This window comes from Stenella coeruleoalba (genome assembly GCF_951394435.1).
Source record: "Stenella coeruleoalba genome assembly, chromosome: 9".
NCBI lineage: Eukaryota > Metazoa > Chordata > Mammalia > Artiodactyla > Delphinidae > Stenella > Stenella coeruleoalba.
The window spans coordinates 29,518,805-29,540,136 of NC_137155.1; the positions used below are offsets into that span (position 1 = coordinate 29,518,805).

At 40.9% G+C, this 21,332-nt stretch overlaps 2 protein-coding genes across 4 annotated transcripts in view; one reads left to right on the forward strand and one right to left on the reverse strand.

Annotated features, from left to right (window-relative positions):
• CROT (carnitine O-octanoyltransferase) overlaps nucleotides 1-21,332 on the forward strand; it is a 95,992-nt gene that overhangs the window by 68,536 nt on the left and 6,124 nt on the right. The gene's annotated exons all lie outside the window — the stretch shown is intronic.
• ABCB4 (ATP binding cassette subfamily B member 4) overlaps nucleotides 1-21,332 on the reverse strand; it is a gene marked incomplete at its 3' end in the record, with an annotated part of 59,739 nt that overhangs the window by 2,401 nt on the left and 36,006 nt on the right. Inside the window, exons 17-23 of the mRNA XM_079932186.1 lie at nucleotides 20,131-20,334; nucleotides 16,939-17,039; nucleotides 15,087-15,227; nucleotides 12,333-12,489; nucleotides 10,361-10,558; nucleotides 8,684-8,890; nucleotides 5,743-5,889 (exon numbers count right to left, since the gene is read on the reverse strand). Coding sequence (XP_079788312.1) covers nucleotides 5,743-5,889; nucleotides 8,684-8,890; nucleotides 10,361-10,558; nucleotides 12,333-12,489; nucleotides 15,087-15,227; nucleotides 16,939-17,039; nucleotides 20,131-20,334 — 1,155 coding nt within the window. The remainder of the gene's footprint in view (nucleotides 1-5,742; nucleotides 5,890-8,683; nucleotides 8,891-10,360; nucleotides 10,559-12,332; nucleotides 12,490-15,086; nucleotides 15,228-16,938; nucleotides 17,040-20,130; nucleotides 20,335-21,332) is intronic.

The following is a 21,332-nucleotide window of genomic DNA, read 5'->3' on the forward strand; positions in this document are numbered from 1 at the left end:
GTTTCCATTATTCTAGGAGGTAGATCAAAAAATATCTTGCTGTGATTCAAAGAGTGTTTTTCCTTTGTTTTCCTCTAAGAGTTTTATAGTCTCTGGTCTTACATTTAGGTCTCGAATCCATTTTGAGTTTATTTTTGTGTATGGTGTTAGGGAGTGTTCTAATTTTACTCTTTTACATGTAGCTGTCCAGTTTTACCAGCACCACTTATCGAAGAGACTGTCTTGCTCCATTGTATATCTTTGCCTACTTTGTCATACATTAGTTGACCATAGGTGCGTGGGTTTATCTCTGGGCTTTCTATCTTGTTCCATTGATCTATGTTTCTGTTTTTGTGCCAGTACCATATTGTCTTGATTACTGTAGCTTTGTAGTATAGTCTGAAGTCAGGGAGTCTGATTCCTCCAGCTCCGTTTTTTTCTCTAAAGACTGCTTTGGCTATTCGGGTCTTTTGTGTCTCCATACAAATTTTACGATGATTTGTTCTAGTTCCGTAAAAAATGCCATTGGTAATTTGATAGGGATTGCATTGAATCTGTAAATTGCTTTGGGTAGTATAGCCATTTTCACAATATTGATTCTTCTAATCCAAGAATTTGGTATATCTCTCCATCTGTTGGTAGCATCTTTAATTTCTTTCATCAGTGTCTTACAGTTTTCTGCATACAGGTCTTTTGTCTCCTTAGGTAGGTTTATTCCTAGGTATTTTATTCTTTTTGTTGCAACGGTAAATGGGAGTGTTTCCTTAATTTCTCTTTCAGATTTTTCATCATTAGTGTATAGGAATGCAAGAGATTTCTGTGCATTAATTTTGTATCCTGCAACTTTACCAAATTCATTGTTTAGCTCTAGTAGTTTTCTGGTGGCATTTTTAGGATTCTCTATGTGTAGTATCATGTCATCTTCAAACAGTGACAGTTTTACTACTTCTTTTCAAATTTGTATTCCTTTTATTTTTCTTCTCTGATTGCCATGGCTAGGACTTCTAAAGCTATGTTGAATAATAGTGGTGAGAGTGGACATCCTTGTCTTGTTCCTGATCTTAGAGGAAATGCTTTCAGTTTTTCACCATTGAGAATGATGTTTGCTGTGGGTTTGTTGTATATGGCCTTTATTATGTTGAGGTAGGTTCCCTCTATGCCCACTTTCTGGAGAGTTTTTATCATAAATGTGTGTTGAGTTTTGTTCAAAAGCTGTTTCTGCATGTATTGAGATGATCATATGGTTTTTCTCCTTCGTTAATATGGTGTATCACATTGATTGATTTGTGTATATTGAAGAATCCTTGCATACCTGGGATAAATCCCACTTGATCATGGTGGATGGTCCTTTTAATGTGTTGTTGGATTCTGTTTGCTAGTATTTTGTTGAGGATTTTTGCATCTATATTCATCAGTGATATTGGTCTGTAATTTTATTTTTTTGTAGTATCTTTGTCTGGTTTTGGTGTCAGGGTGATGGTGGCCTCATACAATGAGTTTGGGAGTGTTCCTTCCTCTGCAATTTTTTGGAAGAGTTTGAGAAGGATGATTGTTAGCTCTTCACTAAATATTTGATAGAATTCACTTGTGAAGCCATCTGGTCCTGGACTTTTGTTTGTTGGAAGATTCTTAATCACAGTTTCAATTTCATTACTTGTGATTGTTCATATTTTCTGTTTCTTCCTGGTTCAGTCTTGGAAGTTCATACCTTTCTAAGAATTTGTCCATTTCTTCCAGGTTGTCCATTTTATTGGCATAGAGTTGCTTGTAGTAGTCTCTTAGGATGCTTTGTATTTCTGTGGTGTCTATTGTAACTTCTCCTTTTTCATTTCTAACTTTATTGATTTGAGTCCTCTCCCTCTTTTTCTTGGTGAGTCTGGCCAATGGTTTATCAATTTTGTTTATCTTCTCAAACAACCAGCTTTTAGTTTTATTGATCTTTGCTATTGTTTTCTTTGTTTCTATTTCATTTATTTCTGCTTTGATCTTTATGATTTCTTTCCTTCTGCTAACTTTGGGTTTTGTTTGTTCTTCTTTCTCTAGTTCCTTTAGGTGTAAGGTTAGATTGTTTACTTGAGATTTTTCTTGTTTCTTGAGGTAAGCTTGTGTAGCTATAAACTTCCCTCTTAGAACTGCTTGTGCTGCATCCCATAGGTTTTGGATCGTCGTGTTTTCATTGTCATTTGTCTGTAGGTATTTTTTGATTTCCTCTTTGATTTCTTCAGTCTTCGTTATTTAGTAACATATTGTTTAGCCTCCATGTGTTTGTGTTTCTTACGTTTTTTTCCCTGTAATTCAGTTCTAATCTCATAGCATTGTGGTCAGAAAAGATGCTTGATATGATTTCAGTTTTCTTAAATTTACTGAGGTTTGATTTGTGACCCAAGATGTGATCTATCCTGGAGAGTGTTCTGTGCACACTTCAAGAACGTGTAACCTGTTTTTGGATGGAATGTCCTATAAATATCAATTAAATCTATCTGGTTTATTGTGTCATTTAAAGCTTTTGTTTCCTTATTCTCATTTTGGATGATCTGTCCATTGGGGTAAGTGAGGTGTTAAAGTCCTCTACTATTATTGTGTTACTGTCAATTTCCTCTTTTAAAGCAGTTGCCGTATGTATTGAGGTGCTCCTATGTTGGGTGCATATATAATTGTTATATCTTCTTGGATTGATCCCTTGATCATTATTTAGTGTCCTTCCTTGTCTCTTGTAACATTCTTTACTTTAAAGTCTATTTTATTTGATATGACTATAGCTACTCCAGCTTTCTTTTCATTTCCATTTGTATGGAATATCTTTTTCCATCCCCTCACTTTCAGTCTGTATATGTCCCTAGGTCTGAAGTGGGTCTCTTGTAGACAGCATATGTATGGGTCTTGTTTTTGTATCCATTCAGCAAGCCTGTGTCTTTTGGTTGGAACATTTAATCCATTCATGTTTAAGGTAATTATCGATATGTATGTTCCTATGACCATTTTCTTAATTGTTCTGGGTTTGTTTTTGTAGGTCCTTTTCTTCTCTAGTGTTTCCCACTTCGAGAAGTTCCTTTAGCATTTGTTGTAGAGCTGGTTTGGTGGTGCTGAATTCTCTTAGCTTTTGCTTGTCTGTAAAGCTTTTGATTTCTCCATCAAATCTGAAAGAGATCCTTGCTGGGTAGAGTAATCTTGGTTGTAGGTTCCTCCCTTTCATCACTTTAAGTACATCATGCCACTCCCTTCTGGCTTGTAGAGTTTCTGCTGAGAAATCAGCTGTTAACCTTATGGGAGTTCCCTTTTAGGTTATTTGACGTTTTTCCCTTGCTGCTTTCAGTAATTTTTCTTTGTCTTTAATTTTTGCCCATTTGATTACTATGTGTCTTGGCATGTTTCTCCTTGGGTTTATCCTGTATGGGACTCTCTGCGCTTCCTGGACTTGGGTGGCTATTTCCTTTCCCATGTTAGGGAAGGTTTTGACTATAATGTCTTCAAATATTTTCTCTGGTTCTTTCTCTCTCTTCTCCTTCTGGGACCCTTATAATGTGAATGTTGTTGTGTTTAATGTTGTCCCAGAGGTCTCTTAGGCTGTCTTCATTTCTTTTCATTCTTTTTTCTTTATTCTGTTCCGAAGCAGTGAATTCCACCATTCTGTCTTCCAGATCACTTATCCGTTCTTCTGCCTCAGTTATTCTGCTACTGATTCCTTCTAGTGTAGTTTTCATTTCAGTTATTGTATTGTTCATCTGTGTTTGTTTGTTCTTTAATTCTTCCAGGTCTTTGTTAAACATTTCTTGCACCTTCTCAATCTTTGCCTCCATTCTTTTTCCAAGGTCCTGGATCATCTTCACTGTCATTATTCTGAATTCTTTTTCTGGAAGGTTGCCTCTCTCCACTTCATTTAGTTGTTCTTCTGGGGTTTTATCTTGTTCCTTCATCTGGTATATAGCCCTCTGCCTTTTTATCTTGTCTGTCTTCCTGTGAATGTGGTTTTTGTTCCACAGGCTGCAGAATTATAGTTCTTCTTGCTTCTGCTGTCTGCCCTCTGGTGGATGAGGCTATCTAAGAGGCTTGTGCAAATTTCCTGATGGGAGGGACTGGTGGTGGGTAGCTACATAATCCATTTTGCATATAGTTATGTTCTTTATAATAAAAATGGATTCTCACACTAGTCACAAAATGATTTAAACTTAACTACTTCACTTTTGAGTATTTTATTTCCCAGGTTTTCCGTTATTAATGCGCTAAAGCCAGTGAAAAGTGCAAAAAATAACATTTTATACAAGTAATACGTGGTCATTTTTGAAAATTTGGAAAATGCTGGAAGGGATTCAATTAAAATATTCTACCTCAAAATAACCGCTATCTACATTTGTTTATTTCTGTGCTTGCCTATTTTTAAAAATTTTATTGAAATAGTGTTGATTTACAATGGTGTGTTAGTTTCAGGGGTACAGCAGAGTAATTCAGTTTTACATACACAGGTATGTATTTTTTCAAATTCTTTTCTCATATAGGTTGTTACAGAATATTGAGTATAGTTTCCTGTGCTATACAGTAGGTCCTTGTTGGTTATCTATTTTATATATAGTAGTATGTACATTTTAAAACCAGACTAATTTATCCCTCCCCTCCTTTCCCCTTTGGCAACCATGTTTGTTTTCTATGTCTGTGAGTCTATTTCTGTTTTATGAATAAGTTCCTTTGTATCAGTTTTAAATTAGATTCCACATTTGAGTGATATCATAATGGTATTTGTCTTTCTCTGACTTACTTCACTTAGTATAATAATCTCTAGGTCCATCCATGTTGCTGCAAATGGCACTATTTTGTTCTTTTTTATGGCTGAGTAGCATTCCATTGTATATATGTACCACATCTTCTTTATCCATTTGTCAATGGACATTTAGGTTGCTTCCATATCCTGGCTATTGTAAACAGTGCTGCAACGAACATTGGGGTGCATATATACTTTCAGACCATGTTTTTCTCCAGATACATGCCCAGGAGTGGGATTGCTGGGTCATATGGTAGTTCTATTTTTAGTTTTTTAAGGAACTTCCATACTGTTCTCCATAATGGTTGTACCAATTTACATTCCCACCAACAGTGTAGGAGAGTTCCCTTTTCTCCACACCCTCTCCAGCATTTGTTATTTGTAGACTTTTAAATAAATAAATAAAATTTTATTTATTTTATTTATTTATGGATGGATGGATGGCTGTGTTGGGTCTTTGTTGCTGCATGCAGGCTTTCTCTAGTTGTGGCGAGCAGGGGCTACCCTTCCTTTTGGTGCACGGGCTTCTCATTGTGGCGGCTTCTATTGTTGCAGAGCACGGGCTCTAGGTGCGCAGGCTTCAGTAGTTGTGGCACACGGGCTCAGTTGCTCTGTAGCATGTGGGATCTTTCAGGACTAGGGATCTAACCCATGTCCCCTGAATTGGCAGATGGATTCTTAACCACTGTGCCACCAGGGAAGTCCCTGTTGACTTTCTGATGATGGCCATTCTGACCAGTGTGAGGTGGTACTCACTGTAGTTTTGATTTGCATTTCTCCATTAATTAGTGATGGTGAGCATCTTTTCATGTGCTTGTTGGCCATCTGTATGTCTTCTTTGGAGAAATAACTATTCAGGTCTTCTGCCCATTTCTTGACTGGGTTTTTTTTTTTCCCCCTGGATATTTAGCTGTATGAGCTGTTTGTGTGTTTATCTATTTTTTCATGGTTGACTGCACAAAGAAGTTCTATTTTATAAATTAAATGGGACATGAGGTAGGAGGCCATACCTTTTCACTTTCAGTATCCAGAGCTGATGTAGCTTCATCCAACAGTAGGATTCGGGGGTGTCGGATGAGGGCTCGGGCAATAGCAATCCTCTGTTTTTGACCTCCTGAAAGCTGGGTCCCCTTATCTCCCACTCTTGTTTCATATTTCTGCAAGTTAGCCATTAGTAAAGTTAATAAAGTTCTAGCTCAGAAAAATTCTAATGACATATTGAATAAACTTTTACTTCTTAACACTTGACAGTTCTAATTATAAGAAAAGATTACTTAGAATCACTAAAAAGTTTCTGTAACAACTACCAAGTTGTCCATTTAATTTTTTTTTAACAGGACATTCATTTTCAAAATCAAACTAGAAAATTAATGACCTTAGTTTTCAATGGTATGCTGCAACAAATTCTCCAGTTCCTACCATATTCAAAATGTCAGTTGATCTGCTATCACTGGAGTCCTAAAATGGTTACATGTTAGTGTTTAAGGTATAACATTTTTTATTTGAAATATTCACATGACTCACATGGAGCCTATTCTTTTTTAAACTCATGCATTCACTTAAATATTTACCAGCTACCTATTATACCAGAACTATGGGAAGTATAAAAATGAATTAGTCTGTGTTCTTACCCTTAAGGAATATATAATCAAGAGAAAAAAAATATATACACAGCACTCAATATAAGATCAAGTTACTAGTCACTGTGAAAATTGTTTCACTGAACTCTTAGTTTTCAAATATATATTGATTTCACTGCAATTTGGCTATAGTCATAACTGCTAATAATGAGGTGATAAATAGGGAGTGTTGGGGACCGTGGAAATTGGAGAGTACAGTCCTCTCCAAAGAAATGAAACACTAAGGAAAAACAACCTTATACCAAAATTAACTCAAAATGGAGTGTGAAATTAAAAGTAAAATGTAAAACCATAAATTCAGAAAACAGTGGAGAAAAATCTTCAGGACCAAGGGCTAGGCAAAGAGTTCTCGGACTTGACATCAAAAGCACAGTCTGTAAAAGGAAAAAATGAATTGGACCTCATCAAAATTAAAAACCGAAGATCTGAAAAAGACCCCGTTAAAAGGATGAAAAAATAAGCTACAAACTGGGAGAAAATATTTGCAAACTACATTTCCAACACAGGACTAGTAACATGAATATATAAAAATCTGTCAAAACTCAACAGTAAAAAATAATCCAATTAGAAAATGGGCAAAAGACATGAAAAGACATTTCACCAAAGAGGAAATATAGATGGCAAATAACTATATAAAAAAACGTTCAACGTCCTCTGCCATTAGGAAATGCAAATTAAAACCACAGTAAGATATCACTGTACACCTATCAGGATGGTAGAAAAAACAGTGGCAACAGCAAATGGTGGCAAAGATTCAGAGCAAGTATCCCTCCCTCATACTTGCTGGTGGGAAAATGAAATGGCAGGGCCACCTTGGAAAACAGTTGAGCAGTTTCTTATAAAGTTACACAAGCAATTAGCACATGGTTTAGCAATTGTGCTCCTGGGCATTTATCGCAGAGAAATAAAAATTTAGGGTCACACTAAAGCCTGTACACAAGTATTTATAGCAGCTTTACTCTTAATAGCCCAAACGGAAACAACCTAGATGTGCTTCAACAGGTGACTAGTTAAAAAAGCTGAGGACCATATGGTAGCTCTATTTTTACTTTTTGTAAGGAACCTCCATACTGTTCTCCATAGTGGCTGTACCAATCTACATTCCCACGAACAGTGCAAGAGGGTTCCCTTTTCTCTACAAAACAGAAATAAGAGTTACAGATGTAGAAAATAAATTTATGGTTACCAGCGGGTAAGGCGAGGGGGATAAATTGGGAGATTGGGATTGACATATACACACTACTATATATAAAATCGATAACTAATTAGGACCTCCTGTATAGCACAGGGAACTCTACTCAGTACTCTGTAATGGCCTATATGGGAAAAGAATCTAAAAGAGTGGATAAGTGTATATGCATAAGTGATTCACTTGGCTGTACACCAGAAACTAACACAGCATTGTAAATCAACTATACCCCAATAAAAAGTTAAAAAGCTGCGGGCCATCCAGACCATGGAGCCATCCGACTCAGCGATAAAAAGGCATGAACTGTTGTGTATACAGGTATACACAACAGCTTCAGGGAACTATGCTGAGGGAAAAAGCTAATCTCACAAGGTTATCTACTGTACATATGTTTACGTAACATTCTTAAAGTATAAGATTACAGAAATGGAGAACAGTTAGTGGTTGCCAGGGGTCGTGGGGAGTAAGGGCAGGGAGGAGGGGTGTGTGGCTATAAAAGGGCAAAATGAGGAATCTGTGGTGATGAAAACGTTCCGTATCTTGACAGGGGTAGTGGATACATGAATCTACACACGCAGTAAAATTGCATAGAACTACAAACGTATCCAAATGCAGACAAGTATGATAAAACTGGGGAAGCCTGAGCAAGATAAGCGGATTGTATCAAAATTAGTATCGTGGTTGCAATACCCTATTAGTTTTGCAAGATGTCATTGGAGGAAACTGGGTCAAGGGTACACAAGATCTCTGTATTCCTTACAACTGCACATGAATCTATAATTATCTCAAAATAAAATGTTTAAAAAAGAAAGTACCGTAAGGAATAAAGCAAACATGGCTACAGTACGAACGCAGCCCTCAAGCACCTGTTTGAGGTGACTTAACATCACCTCGTTTGCTTCTCACGACATTTGTACAAGGTAGACACCATGCCTAATTTTCCCATTTACCAGTAAGGAAACTTGGTATCATGGACTTCAGTGTCTTGTCCAAGGTCACAGTGCTAGTACAGAGGCAAGTTCTGTTGCAAGACTTTGAAGTATAACTTTGGGAACTTTGGGAGGAGGAAAACAGTTTGCAGTTGATTCTGGTATCAGCCTAGGAAGCTACCAGTTCACTTACTTTGGGTAAGGTCTCGATGAAAGGATGGATGTTGGCTGCTTTGGCGGCACTCACGATTTCAGGCATCTTTACAGACCGGCTGTTGTCTCCATAGGCAATGTTGTCGGCAATGCTGCAGTCAAACAGGACGGGCTCCTGGGACACAATGCCGAGTTGGGCTCTGAGCCACTGGATGTTGAGTTTCTTTGCTTCTTGACCATCTAGGAGCTGAAAACCAAAGTCCACAAACTATAAGAAGGGCTTAAAAAACAAACAACTAAACAGTAAGTTACTAGGAGGACTGTTGCACGTGGGCATCAGCAGTTTGTGAAATACCAACCCTCACAGCCTGTAAGCTCTTACACTGCTGGAGGCCAACACAGCCAACCAAACGATTTCTTGTTGTTGTTAACTAGGCCATCCCTTTCTTGTTCTACCTGGAAAAATGGCGGCACATTTGGCCCCGTCTTTCCACAGTACTTCCTCTGCTTCCTACCTTGCCCTCATCCAGGCAAATGTACCGTCCTCTGCCTTTAAGAAGTATGCAGTTAGGTGTCCTGCTCCTATCTGCTGTCGCCTGAACAACTGCAACCTTTCACCTTGACTATATCCCCCTCCTCCAGGCACACCAGGACAAAAAGCAGATCAGCATGGCCCCAGATTTTGAAAGTTGGTTATTTCCTTTCCTACCTCTACCTCTCTTTCACTTGAGGACTACCAGCCTTCAACTCCCCCCATTTCTCTTTTTGATGGCACTAAAGGACAAGAGTTGAGTGGAAAGTGGACAAGCTCAAAGGGCAGTATCTTTATCTTTGGAAAACTGGCTTTGTTGATGGTGGTTTTGATGATTTTTTTGTGTGCCGTAAGCAGGAGGCATGATGCTTCTAGAGGAGCCTTGTGATGTGCTAACTGAGAATACAGCTTCCAGCAATGCAAAGGGCACGGTGAAGAAATACACACAAGTCCAACTAGTCTGGCCCTCTAAAGAAATTCCCACTGTGGTATTAGCACAGCACACCTACAGAGTATTGTTGAGCTGGTTTGCCCGTATTCATACCTTCAGAGTAATTGTAATAGTGGAAGCATAAGATTTCCCCCAAAGAAACAACTCAACAAGGTTTAACATTCTGGTGACTGTCTAAATGGGGGTGGGCTTCCTGGGCTAGGTCAGTGGGTACCATCCCAAGGTAATGGGAAGTGCAGGCATTTTCGCTAAGAGCCAAGTCTCCACTCATGGAAGAGGGCCAGGGGCTAGACACCACAACATCAATGCTGAAAGTCAAATATGAGAGGGCTGGAGTACGGGTTAGAGAGAGATGGCAAAGGCAGGAGGAGGGGAGGGAGTCCTGGGCGTCTACTCAGAACTCTGGCAGGACTGTGCGGCTTACCTGTACAACCCAGGAAGCGATTGAGTGTTCACGCAGGAGACTCCAGCTGGCTCAGAAGGCCCAGGGCAGGGCACAGATCAACTTCACACTCAGTACTTTCTGAACTACACTCAATTCCTGATGTTCTACCCTACCGTCCCCATATATCTGTCTGACTGTGGGTGCCACCTTGGGGTTTAGAGAATGGTGGTCCTTGTATCAGTTAGGATTATAGGTCTTGTCCAGTTTTTTCCAATATTATGGGAATATTGGTTTAGCCACTTGAAATACTGCCTTAAATCAAGTTACTAATTTAAGAAAGTGTGCTCACCACTGTTCCAGCCAAGGGGTCATAGAACCGCTCCAGGAGCTGGACCACCGTGCTTTTCCCACAGCCGCTGCTGCCCACCAGGGCCAGCGTCTGGCCCTTCTTCACCTCGAGGCTCAGCCCCTGAAGCACGGGCACGTTTGGCCGCGTGGGATAGTTGAACACGACTTCATTAAGTGTCACGTTTCCTTCAAACTTATCCTAAAAAATAGGTATTTTTATGTTGCTATTGTAATTGGTCTGATAATGACTGAAATAAAAAGTATAATTTCAAGGCCTTCCCTGGTGGCGCAGTGCTTAAGAATCCGCCTGCCAATGCAGGGGACACGGGTTCGAGCCCTGGTCTGGGAAGATCCCACATGCCGCGGAGATACTACCGCCGTGCGCCACAACTACTGAGCCCGTGAGCCGCAACTAATGAAGCCCATGCGCCTAGAATCCGTGTTCTGCAACACAAGTAGCCACTGCAATGAGAAGCCTGCACACCGCAACGAAGAGTAGCTCCCGCTCGCCACAACTAGAGAAAGCCCGCGTGCAGCAATGAGGACCCAATGCAGCCAAAAATAAATTAAAAAAAAAAAAGTAGAATTCCAAGGAAGCTTTACCAAACACTATAGCAGAGAAACATACAATTCATATTCAGTACAGGTACTGGCACCAGTTAGTACTGGTAGCAAGTTGTTACATAAAATGAAGATGGGAGCCGGGGGTACAGGTTAAACACAGTCATATTACAGAGTTGTTAACTAAACTCAAAATTTCTGGTTCACTGAAGACAAATATTTAGCTTTCCCAACTGATGATTTTGTGGCTGGAGCCAAGTCAATGGCCCAAGGCTCAGAGGCTTAGCGATTTAGAGCAGTTTCTACCTGCCGTCTCAGTGGACAGCCCTTGCCTGCAGCCCTGGTGGCCTCTTTATCTCCCTCACTTGGGCACAGCTATTTTCTCAGAACAGGAAATACCTGGTGAAGTTCCAAAACGGTTGTGCTAAGTCCCCATCGCTTTACCCATGCTGCTTCGCCTGCATTAAAACGTGCAGCGGCTTGTGTTAGGCAAGGAACACAAAGAACACTGAGATCTAAGTTTGGGGACAGTAAAGGATTATTCCTCCTACTCTGAATAAAGTGGCCTTCTCCCCAGTCGTAACACTGTGATGACGATTATGTGATAAAAGCCAAATTGCTAACGCAGTTACACACGCAGCTACAGGCACATACCTTCCATGCAGAAGTGACTCACAATTTTCATGGAAATTATTCAGTTCTAGTACATCTGGATTTGGGGGTTCTTTACTTTTGATGTGCTCATCCTTGCAACCCCCTGTGAAATTTGAAAATGCCAGGAAAGTTGGCCAAATATTATTAGCCTTGTAACTATCGCAAAGCCAGTGAAGTGAATGTCAGTGTAATCACTACAAATTTATCCTGTGGTTGCAACTGCCAACTAAAAATTGCCACTTGCCATCTGCCTCTACAAGGACAGAGTTACAAACTGCGGCAGCCGCCAGCCTTCAACACCCCCTGAAAGGAGTCCAGGGTGGAGATCAGGAATGAGGCGCTCTGGGAAAAACCGGCAGAACAGGCCTTCAGATAGTTAGGTATTTTCAGGAGAAGATTTTATGGACCCAATTTCTTGCATCTTCTCGTACCTAGAAAAGCACTACAGTCGTTAATGGGGGCATCTGCTCCTTGTGAGCAGCAGCAAGGCTCTGCCAAAATGCGTGCTTCACTGCACGTGCCCCCTTCACTAACATCCTATGGAACTCTGACGTTCCCCCTCCCTCGTAGGAGCAGTTTCTCCGAGCTCTCTGAGATGCTGTCTCCCAGGCTGCAGTCCTCATTCTGCCCCGAATAAAACTTAACTCACAACTCTCACGTTGTGCCTTTTTTTTTTTTTTTCCGTCGACATGATCTAGCAGACAGCAAACATTTAGGAAAAAATTAACCAAGTGCTGATCAGACAGCAGGGAACTCACAGGCCTCAGGCCTTCCTCACTGTGGCTGTCAATCAAAGGTTGTCTTTCAAACAGGCTGAATAAGTGCGCTGCAGACAGCTTGGCTTTAGCGTAGTCTGGAGCAAAGGAACTCGCGTGTCCTAGAGCCACGGCGCCCAACACGATCGCTGAAAACACCCTATATGGGAGCAGAAGAATTTTAAACATTAATTTATATAATTCAGCCCCAAGATGTCTCAAAGCCCAAAGACTTACTGCTGGCCAGTACTGATGTTTTCGCTCCCTTACTAATCCCCCTCCTCCCTCCCCCACACATCGCTAGAAAATTCCAGGACCAAAGGAGACCCAGAGGGGAGGCGGCACCCGCTGCCTGAGGGTCTCCTTTTTTTCTACTGCTTTCTGGCTTCCTTTAGGAGCTTCTCATTTCCTAGATTTCATGTAACTTAGTAAAGCTCTCCTCTCTCAGGAAGCGTCTGCTAACAGAATCTTGAGTTGTGATCTCAGGTAATTCTAGTAACAAGACACATACCCCGTTTAGACTTGAGGGAACTGAAGCTCTGGGGGCTGAAGGGACTTGATCAGTACCAGACAAGGAGTGAGGTTTCCTCCTGACTCTACAGCCCTGATCTCCAGGGTGTGGTTTCTTCTGCAGCCCCGCATAAACAATAATCATCGTCACTGTGGTTAAAGAATTCTTACTGGGCAAAATAAGCCTTTACTACAAATAGCTTTTCTCTTACAAGTAAAAGAACTATTGCTATGACCCTGAAAAAACAATTAAGCTAACGGTCTATTCTCCAATTAAAAGAATGCATATGGATTATAACTTCTAGGAGGAACTAAAGATTCTGAGATTTGCGCCTCCACAAAGCTATTCACTTTGGGCACCAGAGCTCCCTAGAGAGAGGGGACGGTAGGAAAATCTCTAATAGAGAACTGAAAAAAACTTCCCCCAAACTTCTAAACCTAAGATTTTGGGGGGAAACTGTATTTTTATTTTTATTTTTTTTGGTCTCTTTGAGCTACACGCAAATAAGAGAGACCAAAGTTTCCACAAGTTTGAAAAAATTAAATCAAATAAATTCCATGCACTGAATATTTTCTGCTTTGCTTCTGTATCCCTGATACACACCAGATAAATAATTCTGGATTGGGTGTGTCAGGGCATTTGGCTCCTTGTTTTGGTTTGTAATTTAATACATTATTTTTTTAATTCTTTTTTTTAATTGTTGATTTACAATGCTGTATTAATTACTGCTGTGCAGCAAAGTGTAAATCTAAGGTATTAAAATGTATTTTAAGTACATGGGGGGTGGGGGGAATAGTGGGTAGAGTAAGGCTCTCCCTTAAATATTTGATGAGGTTAATTATCAAAAATCAAATTTTAGAAGAGTGATGAACAACTCACATGTAGCTAGGTGCCTAGCTTTCCTGTACAGCCTGTAATGCAGCTTTAGTATGAAAGATTTTAAAAGCTATCTTCCAATTATCCAGAATTTAACATTTTAATGATAAAACAGTTTTTAAAAGCAGGGCCGATTTTTTCATTGGTATTTTTCTAGACAATGAATGTCTCCAAGTGGTAATTCCCAGCTGGCTATTTCCATCTGTCCCTTCAAAACCACTTTCTACTCTCCCATCTCTATCTTATACCATCCCCGATGCCTGACAGGCTGACCTTCAGGGTCTGCATCAAAAGGTTTTCTGGTCCTCTGGCTCCCGATGGGGTTTGGCAAGGAATAGCATAGCAGGAAAGGAGGCTGGAGGAGTGGGACCAGGCCATTTGTTGTGTTGGTCTCTTTCCCGTTGGAGAGGTGTGGTGTTGGGGTCCTTCCACCAAAGAGCACAGAAGGCCCCTGCGCTGGCTTCTGAAAATCTTTCCCTCCTCTTGCCCTTTAGGCTTAAGTAAGGTCTTAGTGGTGCCTAGCTGGGCACTGCTGACCTTAATACTTCTCACACCTTTATAAACAGACCCTTTAGCAAACTGTCCTCCATTACCCCATCTGCAGGGCCATTTGTTCCCTGCTGGGATCCTGACTGATGCAAAGATATATATTCTTTTTTCATGGTTATTTTAATTTTGGATGAAAACAAAAGTACAGCTTTTAAACACTTTCACTCTGTCCGTCTTGACCCTGGGTTTTGTTTTTTTTTTAAGTTGTTTGCTACTTTTTAAAAATCATCCCATCAGAGCAGAAATATGCCAAAGTGATCTTAAAAGCATGGCTTCCCTTTGGCAAGACTAGACTGCAATCTAATTGAATGTATTTAGCATATTTTGAAAGACCATTGGTTAGCCTTGGAAACCAAGAAAATAGAGAAGGCTAAGAGGCAAAAGTTGGCAGGGTCATCCCAGGGCTGGTTAGGGAACAGAGTGTTTACCAGACTTCAGTCAAGTGTTCCCATCCCACTGTCAAGGCCATCTTTGGTTGCCCGTAAATAGTAAGCTATTATAACCCGTTTTGGGTCCATGGTCGCCAGCAGTTTTCTAATTATGATTTATCTCTGCACTGAGAACATTTGCTGTCCTCCTGTCCTTCTATGTATTACTGAAATTCTGGTTTATGGTCATTTTCATGAGCTTGGTTGATTTTAGTCCACGCGGATAATGAAACTGTCCTTGGAGTACCAACAACGTTCGATTTCTGGGGTAGATTCAACTCTCTGGATGACTTCATCATAAAACAACTTAGTTTTTCGGTCTATTCCAAACCTTTGCATAGACCTATTGAAACTTTATTATGGAATAATCTCAGTAAATTAAAAGTTACTTACAGAATAACGTCTCTGAAGTGCATATGTCCATTCACAATGAGATAGGCACCAAACCGAAAACAACCGGCATGGGAAAAATACATAAATGCTTGTGAAATACTAAAAGTAATTCCATAGATGTGTGCTTTCCGCACAGAATTCCTGAAAAGCAAATCAGTATATCTGTAACCATTATCTTCAACCTCGCTTAGCACTGGCTTGTACAAAGAGCACAGCTGCTAAGTCTAGTCAACCTGTGTTTAAATTCTGCCCCCAGTTATAATTAATTTAAGTGACTTAACCTCTCTACGCATCAGTTTTCTGACTTGTAAGAGGGGGATAACGAGTATGATACAAAATTGTTTTGAGATCTAAATAGACAGTACAAACGTCTAGCACAGTACCTAGCTCATAGCAGTTGCTCAAATGATAGTTGCTGTTATTATTACACAGGAATATCTGGGAACTCAAACATGATTGTTATCAAAAATAAAGGATTTCACAGTTAGGACTAAAGTTTGAATTGTCTAAATTCAGTTGTCTAATATTATTGTCTTGTCTTCTGTGATGAGTTATAGTCTCTCATATCAAAGTTCACATTTCAGGTTCGGAAAAGTAGGGTCACCGAGGTTTATCTAGACCCACATCAGAAGTTCTTCCCGGAGCTAGATCCCACCATCCCCAACATAATTTGTTTTGAACCATTTCTAATTAGACCTCTTGCCATCCTCTATTAGTTTAGCCACTTTTTTTTTTTTCTTTTTTGCAGTACGCGGGCCTCTCACTGTTGTGGCCTCTCCCGTTGCGGAGCACAGGCTCCGGACGCGCAGGCTCAGCGGCCATGGCTCACGGGCCCAGCCGCTCTGCGGCATGTGGGATCCTCCCGGACCGGAGCACGAACCCGTGTCCCCTGCATCGGCAGGCGGACTCTCAACCACTGTGCCACCAGGGAAGCCCTAGCTACTTTATTTGACCTTATTATTCTAAATCCTCCTGAAGAATATTAATTTATTTATTTTCAGATTAGAAGGTAGGCACTTGGCAAGAGGAAAAATTTTAAGTATTACTGATCTGGATAGTTTAACTCCTGTGCTGTGAGCATGGTGTTACAATACTTAATGTTACTGAACAATTTACACTGCTAGTGACAGATATATGTCAGACATCAAATGACCAGAAAAATGTAATAGCTGCATGAAGTATACATAACTAGGAAGGTGAATACACTGAGAAATTCAGTTATCCCTGTTCAAATATGTAAGTGTTCAAAACCATTGGTCTAGTCTACAAATTTGTGATTCAAATTGTGTTCAATTTTGTTAGTGTTAAAACATATTCATTTATAAGGACAGGCCCTGGTTGAACACAAGCGGTAAACAGGTGCTGGAGGTTTGTCGAATTGCTCAAGTATGAACCAATGCAATAGGCTCTGTGTCTTTGTTTTCAGATTAGGACAGATCTGGTCCTCACCCAGAGAACAAAGGAAACACTTTAACCCAACAACAAATCTCATCTTTGGTTCAGTCTACACAACGCGAAGAAAATAAAGGTTTGAGCAATTCCCTAAAAGAATGTTCATCCTGAATCACCAGATGGGTTGTTTATGTCGCCTGCAGTGGTGAACAAATACTTGTGCAGCCCTCTGTACCTTTTAGCTCTTAGAGACCCAATCTTACTGTTTTTTATAAGAGATGTAAAAACCCAGCCCTGTGGTCCAGTTGCATCAAAAAGTTACTTATTTTCACTGAGATAATTATTGAAAAAAATGTCATCCTTACAATCATATCATTGTTTGCAGCAGGAACAAAAATTGGAATCAATAATTCAGCCTAGGAAAACACTAGGTTCTTAATAACAATCATATGCTCATTACCTGTAAGCTCCATACAATTTTTCAACATACATTGATTCAAATTTTCTTTCCTGGGTCAAGGACACAACTGTCCTAATATTTTCTATTGCCTCTGTTGCAATCTGTAATGTAGAACAGATCATGGTTAGAAGTGGGGCTTTTACTTCTGAGATAATAAAAATATATATATGAGCCTTAGGGTTCTGTCAAAAGAAGCCCGAAGGTTGTGTTGACAGGTTTTCAATTCCTTTAAAATTTGGAAAGCAAAGGCATAATGTGTTCTTCAAGACAAGCTCCATGAAAAAACTGGCAATCTTTTTTTTTTTTTTTTTTTAATTTATGGCTGCGTTCGGTCTTTGTTGCTGCACGCAGGCTTTTCTCTAGTTGCGGCGAGCGGGGGCTACTCTTCGTTGCGGTGCGCGGGCTTTTCATTGCAGTGGCTTCTCTTGTTGCGGAACACGGGCTCTAGGCACGCGGGCTTCAGTAGTTGTGGCACACGGGCTCAGTAGTTGAGGCTCGCGGGCTCTAGAGCACAGGGTCAGTAGTTGTGGCACACGGGTTTAGTTGCTCCGCGGCATGTGGAATCTTCCTGGACCAGGGCTCGAACCCACGTCCCCTGCATTGGCAGGTGGATTCTTAACCACTGCGCCACCAGGAAAGCCTCCTATCTTTATTATAAATGAAACATGTAACAGTAATTATAGCCAGACTAGAGAGTACTTATTGGCTTTTACTCTGTGCCAGGTATTACCTCATTTGACAACACTGTGAGGTTCATGTTCTTATTCCTGTTTGCACAGGTGAGGACCCGAGGCACAGAGAAGTGAAGTGACTTGCCTAAGACTCTAGAGTTAATAAGTAGGCAGGATAATAGGATCCCTATAAGGCTATCTATCTGATGCCAAGTCCATGTTCTTAACCCATTATGCTCTTCTGCTTCCCCTGCTTTGTAATTTACACATGGAGAAACTAGTTGTTAGGACTTTACACTCAACTCTTGATTTTTTGATCACGGTTTAAGTGCTTTGAGGGTTAATTCTGGCTCAGCAGGCCCCTAATCTCAGTCATCAGGCAGGACCTGAGTCAAGAGGGTGAATCTGCAGCCTGCCTCCCCTCCTCCCAGCCCAGCAATCACACCCTCATTACTAAGCCTTTTCCGGAAAATGAAAATGGGAAGTTACCCAAATCCCCATGCTCTTGAACCGTGATTAATCTGCACCCAGGCCAATGAGAACTTTTTTTTTTTTTTGAGAAAACAGTGATGTTGTGGGGGAGGGTGGTATCCAAGACCTTTCTAACCCTCATTTTGGGTTAATCAGGAGTTTACTGAGTAAACAAAATTGAACTGTGATTGAATTGCTGATAATTAACATTTAAAATTTCCAATCTCTCATTTAAAAAAACCCAAACCCTTATCAGGTTAAAGTAGTTACTAAAAATATTTCAGACTGATCAGTCTGAGTTATTAATTCTCTGATCCCTGGAACGACAATGTATTAGCTGAAAGGAACCCGGGACATCATCTGGTACAATTTCTCACGTTACAGAAGTGGAAAGTGAAGACCAGAGAAGTGGGGGGTCTTCTCCAGTATGATATACTGAGCGGCCGCAAGGCCAGGATGGAAGGTCTAAGGTGGTGTTTTGTCTGCCAAGCTGCTCCGTTCTAACTGCCCTACTCCTGCCAAAACTCTGGCAACGTTCAGCGTCATTAGCCATTTTTAATAGAAGTAAGATTCTATTATCTTAACTAGACTCAAGGTGTTTTCTTTCATGTGACTAGTCTAAGAAAAATTGATCTTCATTCTACCTGCTGACAATCTCCCTTCTGAAATGTGAAAAGCGGTAGGGTTCTGGAGGAGAAAGGAAACGAACACTACAGGGTGTTTTTTCAGTAGTTAGTTGTGACAAGCAGAAATCAAGGAAATGATGCCCTAAAGCAGGGGTCCCCAACCCCCGGGCCGCAGACCAGTACCACTCCATGGCCTGTTAGGAACCAGGCCGCACAGCAGGAGATGAGTGGCAGGAAAGCGGAGCAAAGCTCCATCTGCCTCTCCCCATCGCTCGCATTACCGCCTGAACTACCCACCCCCCCAGTCCCTCTCCGTGGAAAAAGTGTCTTCCACGAAACCAGGCCCTGGTGCCAAAAAGGTTGGGGCCCACTGCCCTAAAGTACCCACAGCCAGCAGCCAAGAGGATCTTCAGGGACTCTGGGTACCCGAGAGCTTAGGTGTGGGAATCATGCTAACTGCTTTCTAACCCATGAGCGAGACATACTATCTGTCCCACCTTGCGTAACCGTAATTGTATTAAGGCCTATGCAGTATTGTCTGTGAAAGGGCTTTGCAAGTGTTGTGCTATAGAAACTATCACAATTTATATACACCGTCTGCTTCACCTCCTAATGTTTCAATATAGTATAATATTTACATAAATAAGGGTAAAAAAATTCCCGGCTGTTATCTACATTTAAACATTTAAATACATGTACGTGTAAATAAAATGTTTATATGCATATCTAGACACAGTTAAACCCATATGAAGAGGTAATATAGTAAAGAACTTTGAAATTAGACCAGGACTTGAATCCCAGCCATGCCTTTAACTTGTTTCATTCTCAGGTTCCACATTTGTAAAACTGGTGTAACATTAGTATTTGCCTCATAGGATTATTGTGAGGATGAGTTGGTACATATAAATACTTAGAACAATAATTGGCACAACATTAAGTGTGTGCCCAATTGCCATTATAATTAGAACCAGAAATCAGAGCATTACTGTCCTCTGGTGGCTGCCTAGCTTAATTAACTATAGAAATCACAGCCAAGAACAGGACTGTCTTTTAAGTACTGGCAAATGTCCTACTTTGAACAATACACTTATAATTCTCTGCCTTAAGGACTCTTCATCTGTAAAACAGGGGTAACTTTTGTCCTAAAAATGGCATCGGTATACAAAGTAAAAGGTAAAATGAACTTTGAAAATTCAGAAATTTTCTGAATATAACACCTTCTATAGGATAAAAGCTTTACATTAATTATCCCATTTTCAAGTTCTAGGCATTGACACAGTAAAATATTTCATACACAGCGTTGACCATGATTAGTTGTAGGAAGCACTAACATCATTAAAACATGCATGTTGTAATAAATCAATCAAATAAAACCCATGTCTAAAAACCATACTTAATACCAACTGAAGCCGTATTTGACCCACCTTTCCAACAGTTTCCAGTTCTTTTTTATCTCTTTTGGCATTTCCAGCCAGCAATTTCATTTCAACAATTCCTGATACAGCAATAATTGGAACAACCGATAACATCAAAAGGGTTAATTGCCAACCGTAGACAAATGCTATGATGATACCAGTTCCAAGGTTAGCTGTGTTCTGTGCAATTAAAGCCAACCTGGTCCCAGTGGCCTGGAAGAGCAAAAGAAGAGAGGCAGCTGTATTTTAAGTTGCACATCCATGAGCTGCAGCCTTCAGCTTCCCGGTCAGAACCACGAGAGAGGGATCTGTGCCTGTACTAACATTTGCTCCCTTTTGTTACAATAAACCCAAGACACCTGTGGGTAACTTGGGAGGCTCTGCCGGTTTTTCTTTGTGCCTTTCAGCTCTCCTTCCTCTCCTGCCCATAGGATTCAGCACTGCTGAAGCAAGTCATCGGCTGCTCTGCTCTGGGGAGAGGCTGTGGGGCGCACACTTTGTCATGAAGGCAACATTCAAAGAGGAAACACACCCCGGGCACTCTGGCCATTTTAAAGCCTGTTCGCTTCAAATGTGTAAGAGGGAGATTCACGAGCCCCAAGAGACCATCTGTTACCCAGGGTACAGACCCTAGGAGACCATCCCCCCGTAAAGCATGCATAAAGATGAAGTCCTGTTTGCACCAGTGAGAAAACGAGGGCCCTCACAGGGACACTGCAGGGGACTTGCTGCTCTCCTGCGCTATGGAGAAGCAGTGAGTTCCCAGGTAACAGACCTCAGCTCCAGAGCTGGGGAGGGAAGCCAGGAAGACGGCCGCACTCCCTGGAGCCAGTTATTGGTTAGGGTTGGGCATGTGACCCAAATTAGTCTCAATTAGATGTAAGAGAAGGGTGTTTGGCAGTCGAGGCCTAGGTGTGCGCTCTCTTTCGCTGGATGGGAAACAAGGAAGCTTGTAGCTATGGTTGCTCCTGGCAGCCACCCTGTGGCCACGAGGGAACAAGCCTCAGGGTGAAGCCAACCCTGAGGACTGAAAGCCACTCAGAGCCAACAGACAGAAGGCACCTGAGTCCTTCGGGCCACTTGTGAGCCCTGAAGTCCAACCCTCCTCTTTAATGTTTAGGCCAGTTTGACTTTTCTGTTATTTGCAGCTGAAGGCAGCTTAAAGGTCGCAGCTATGCTATATGTTTATTCCAAACCATGTTAAAGAAAAA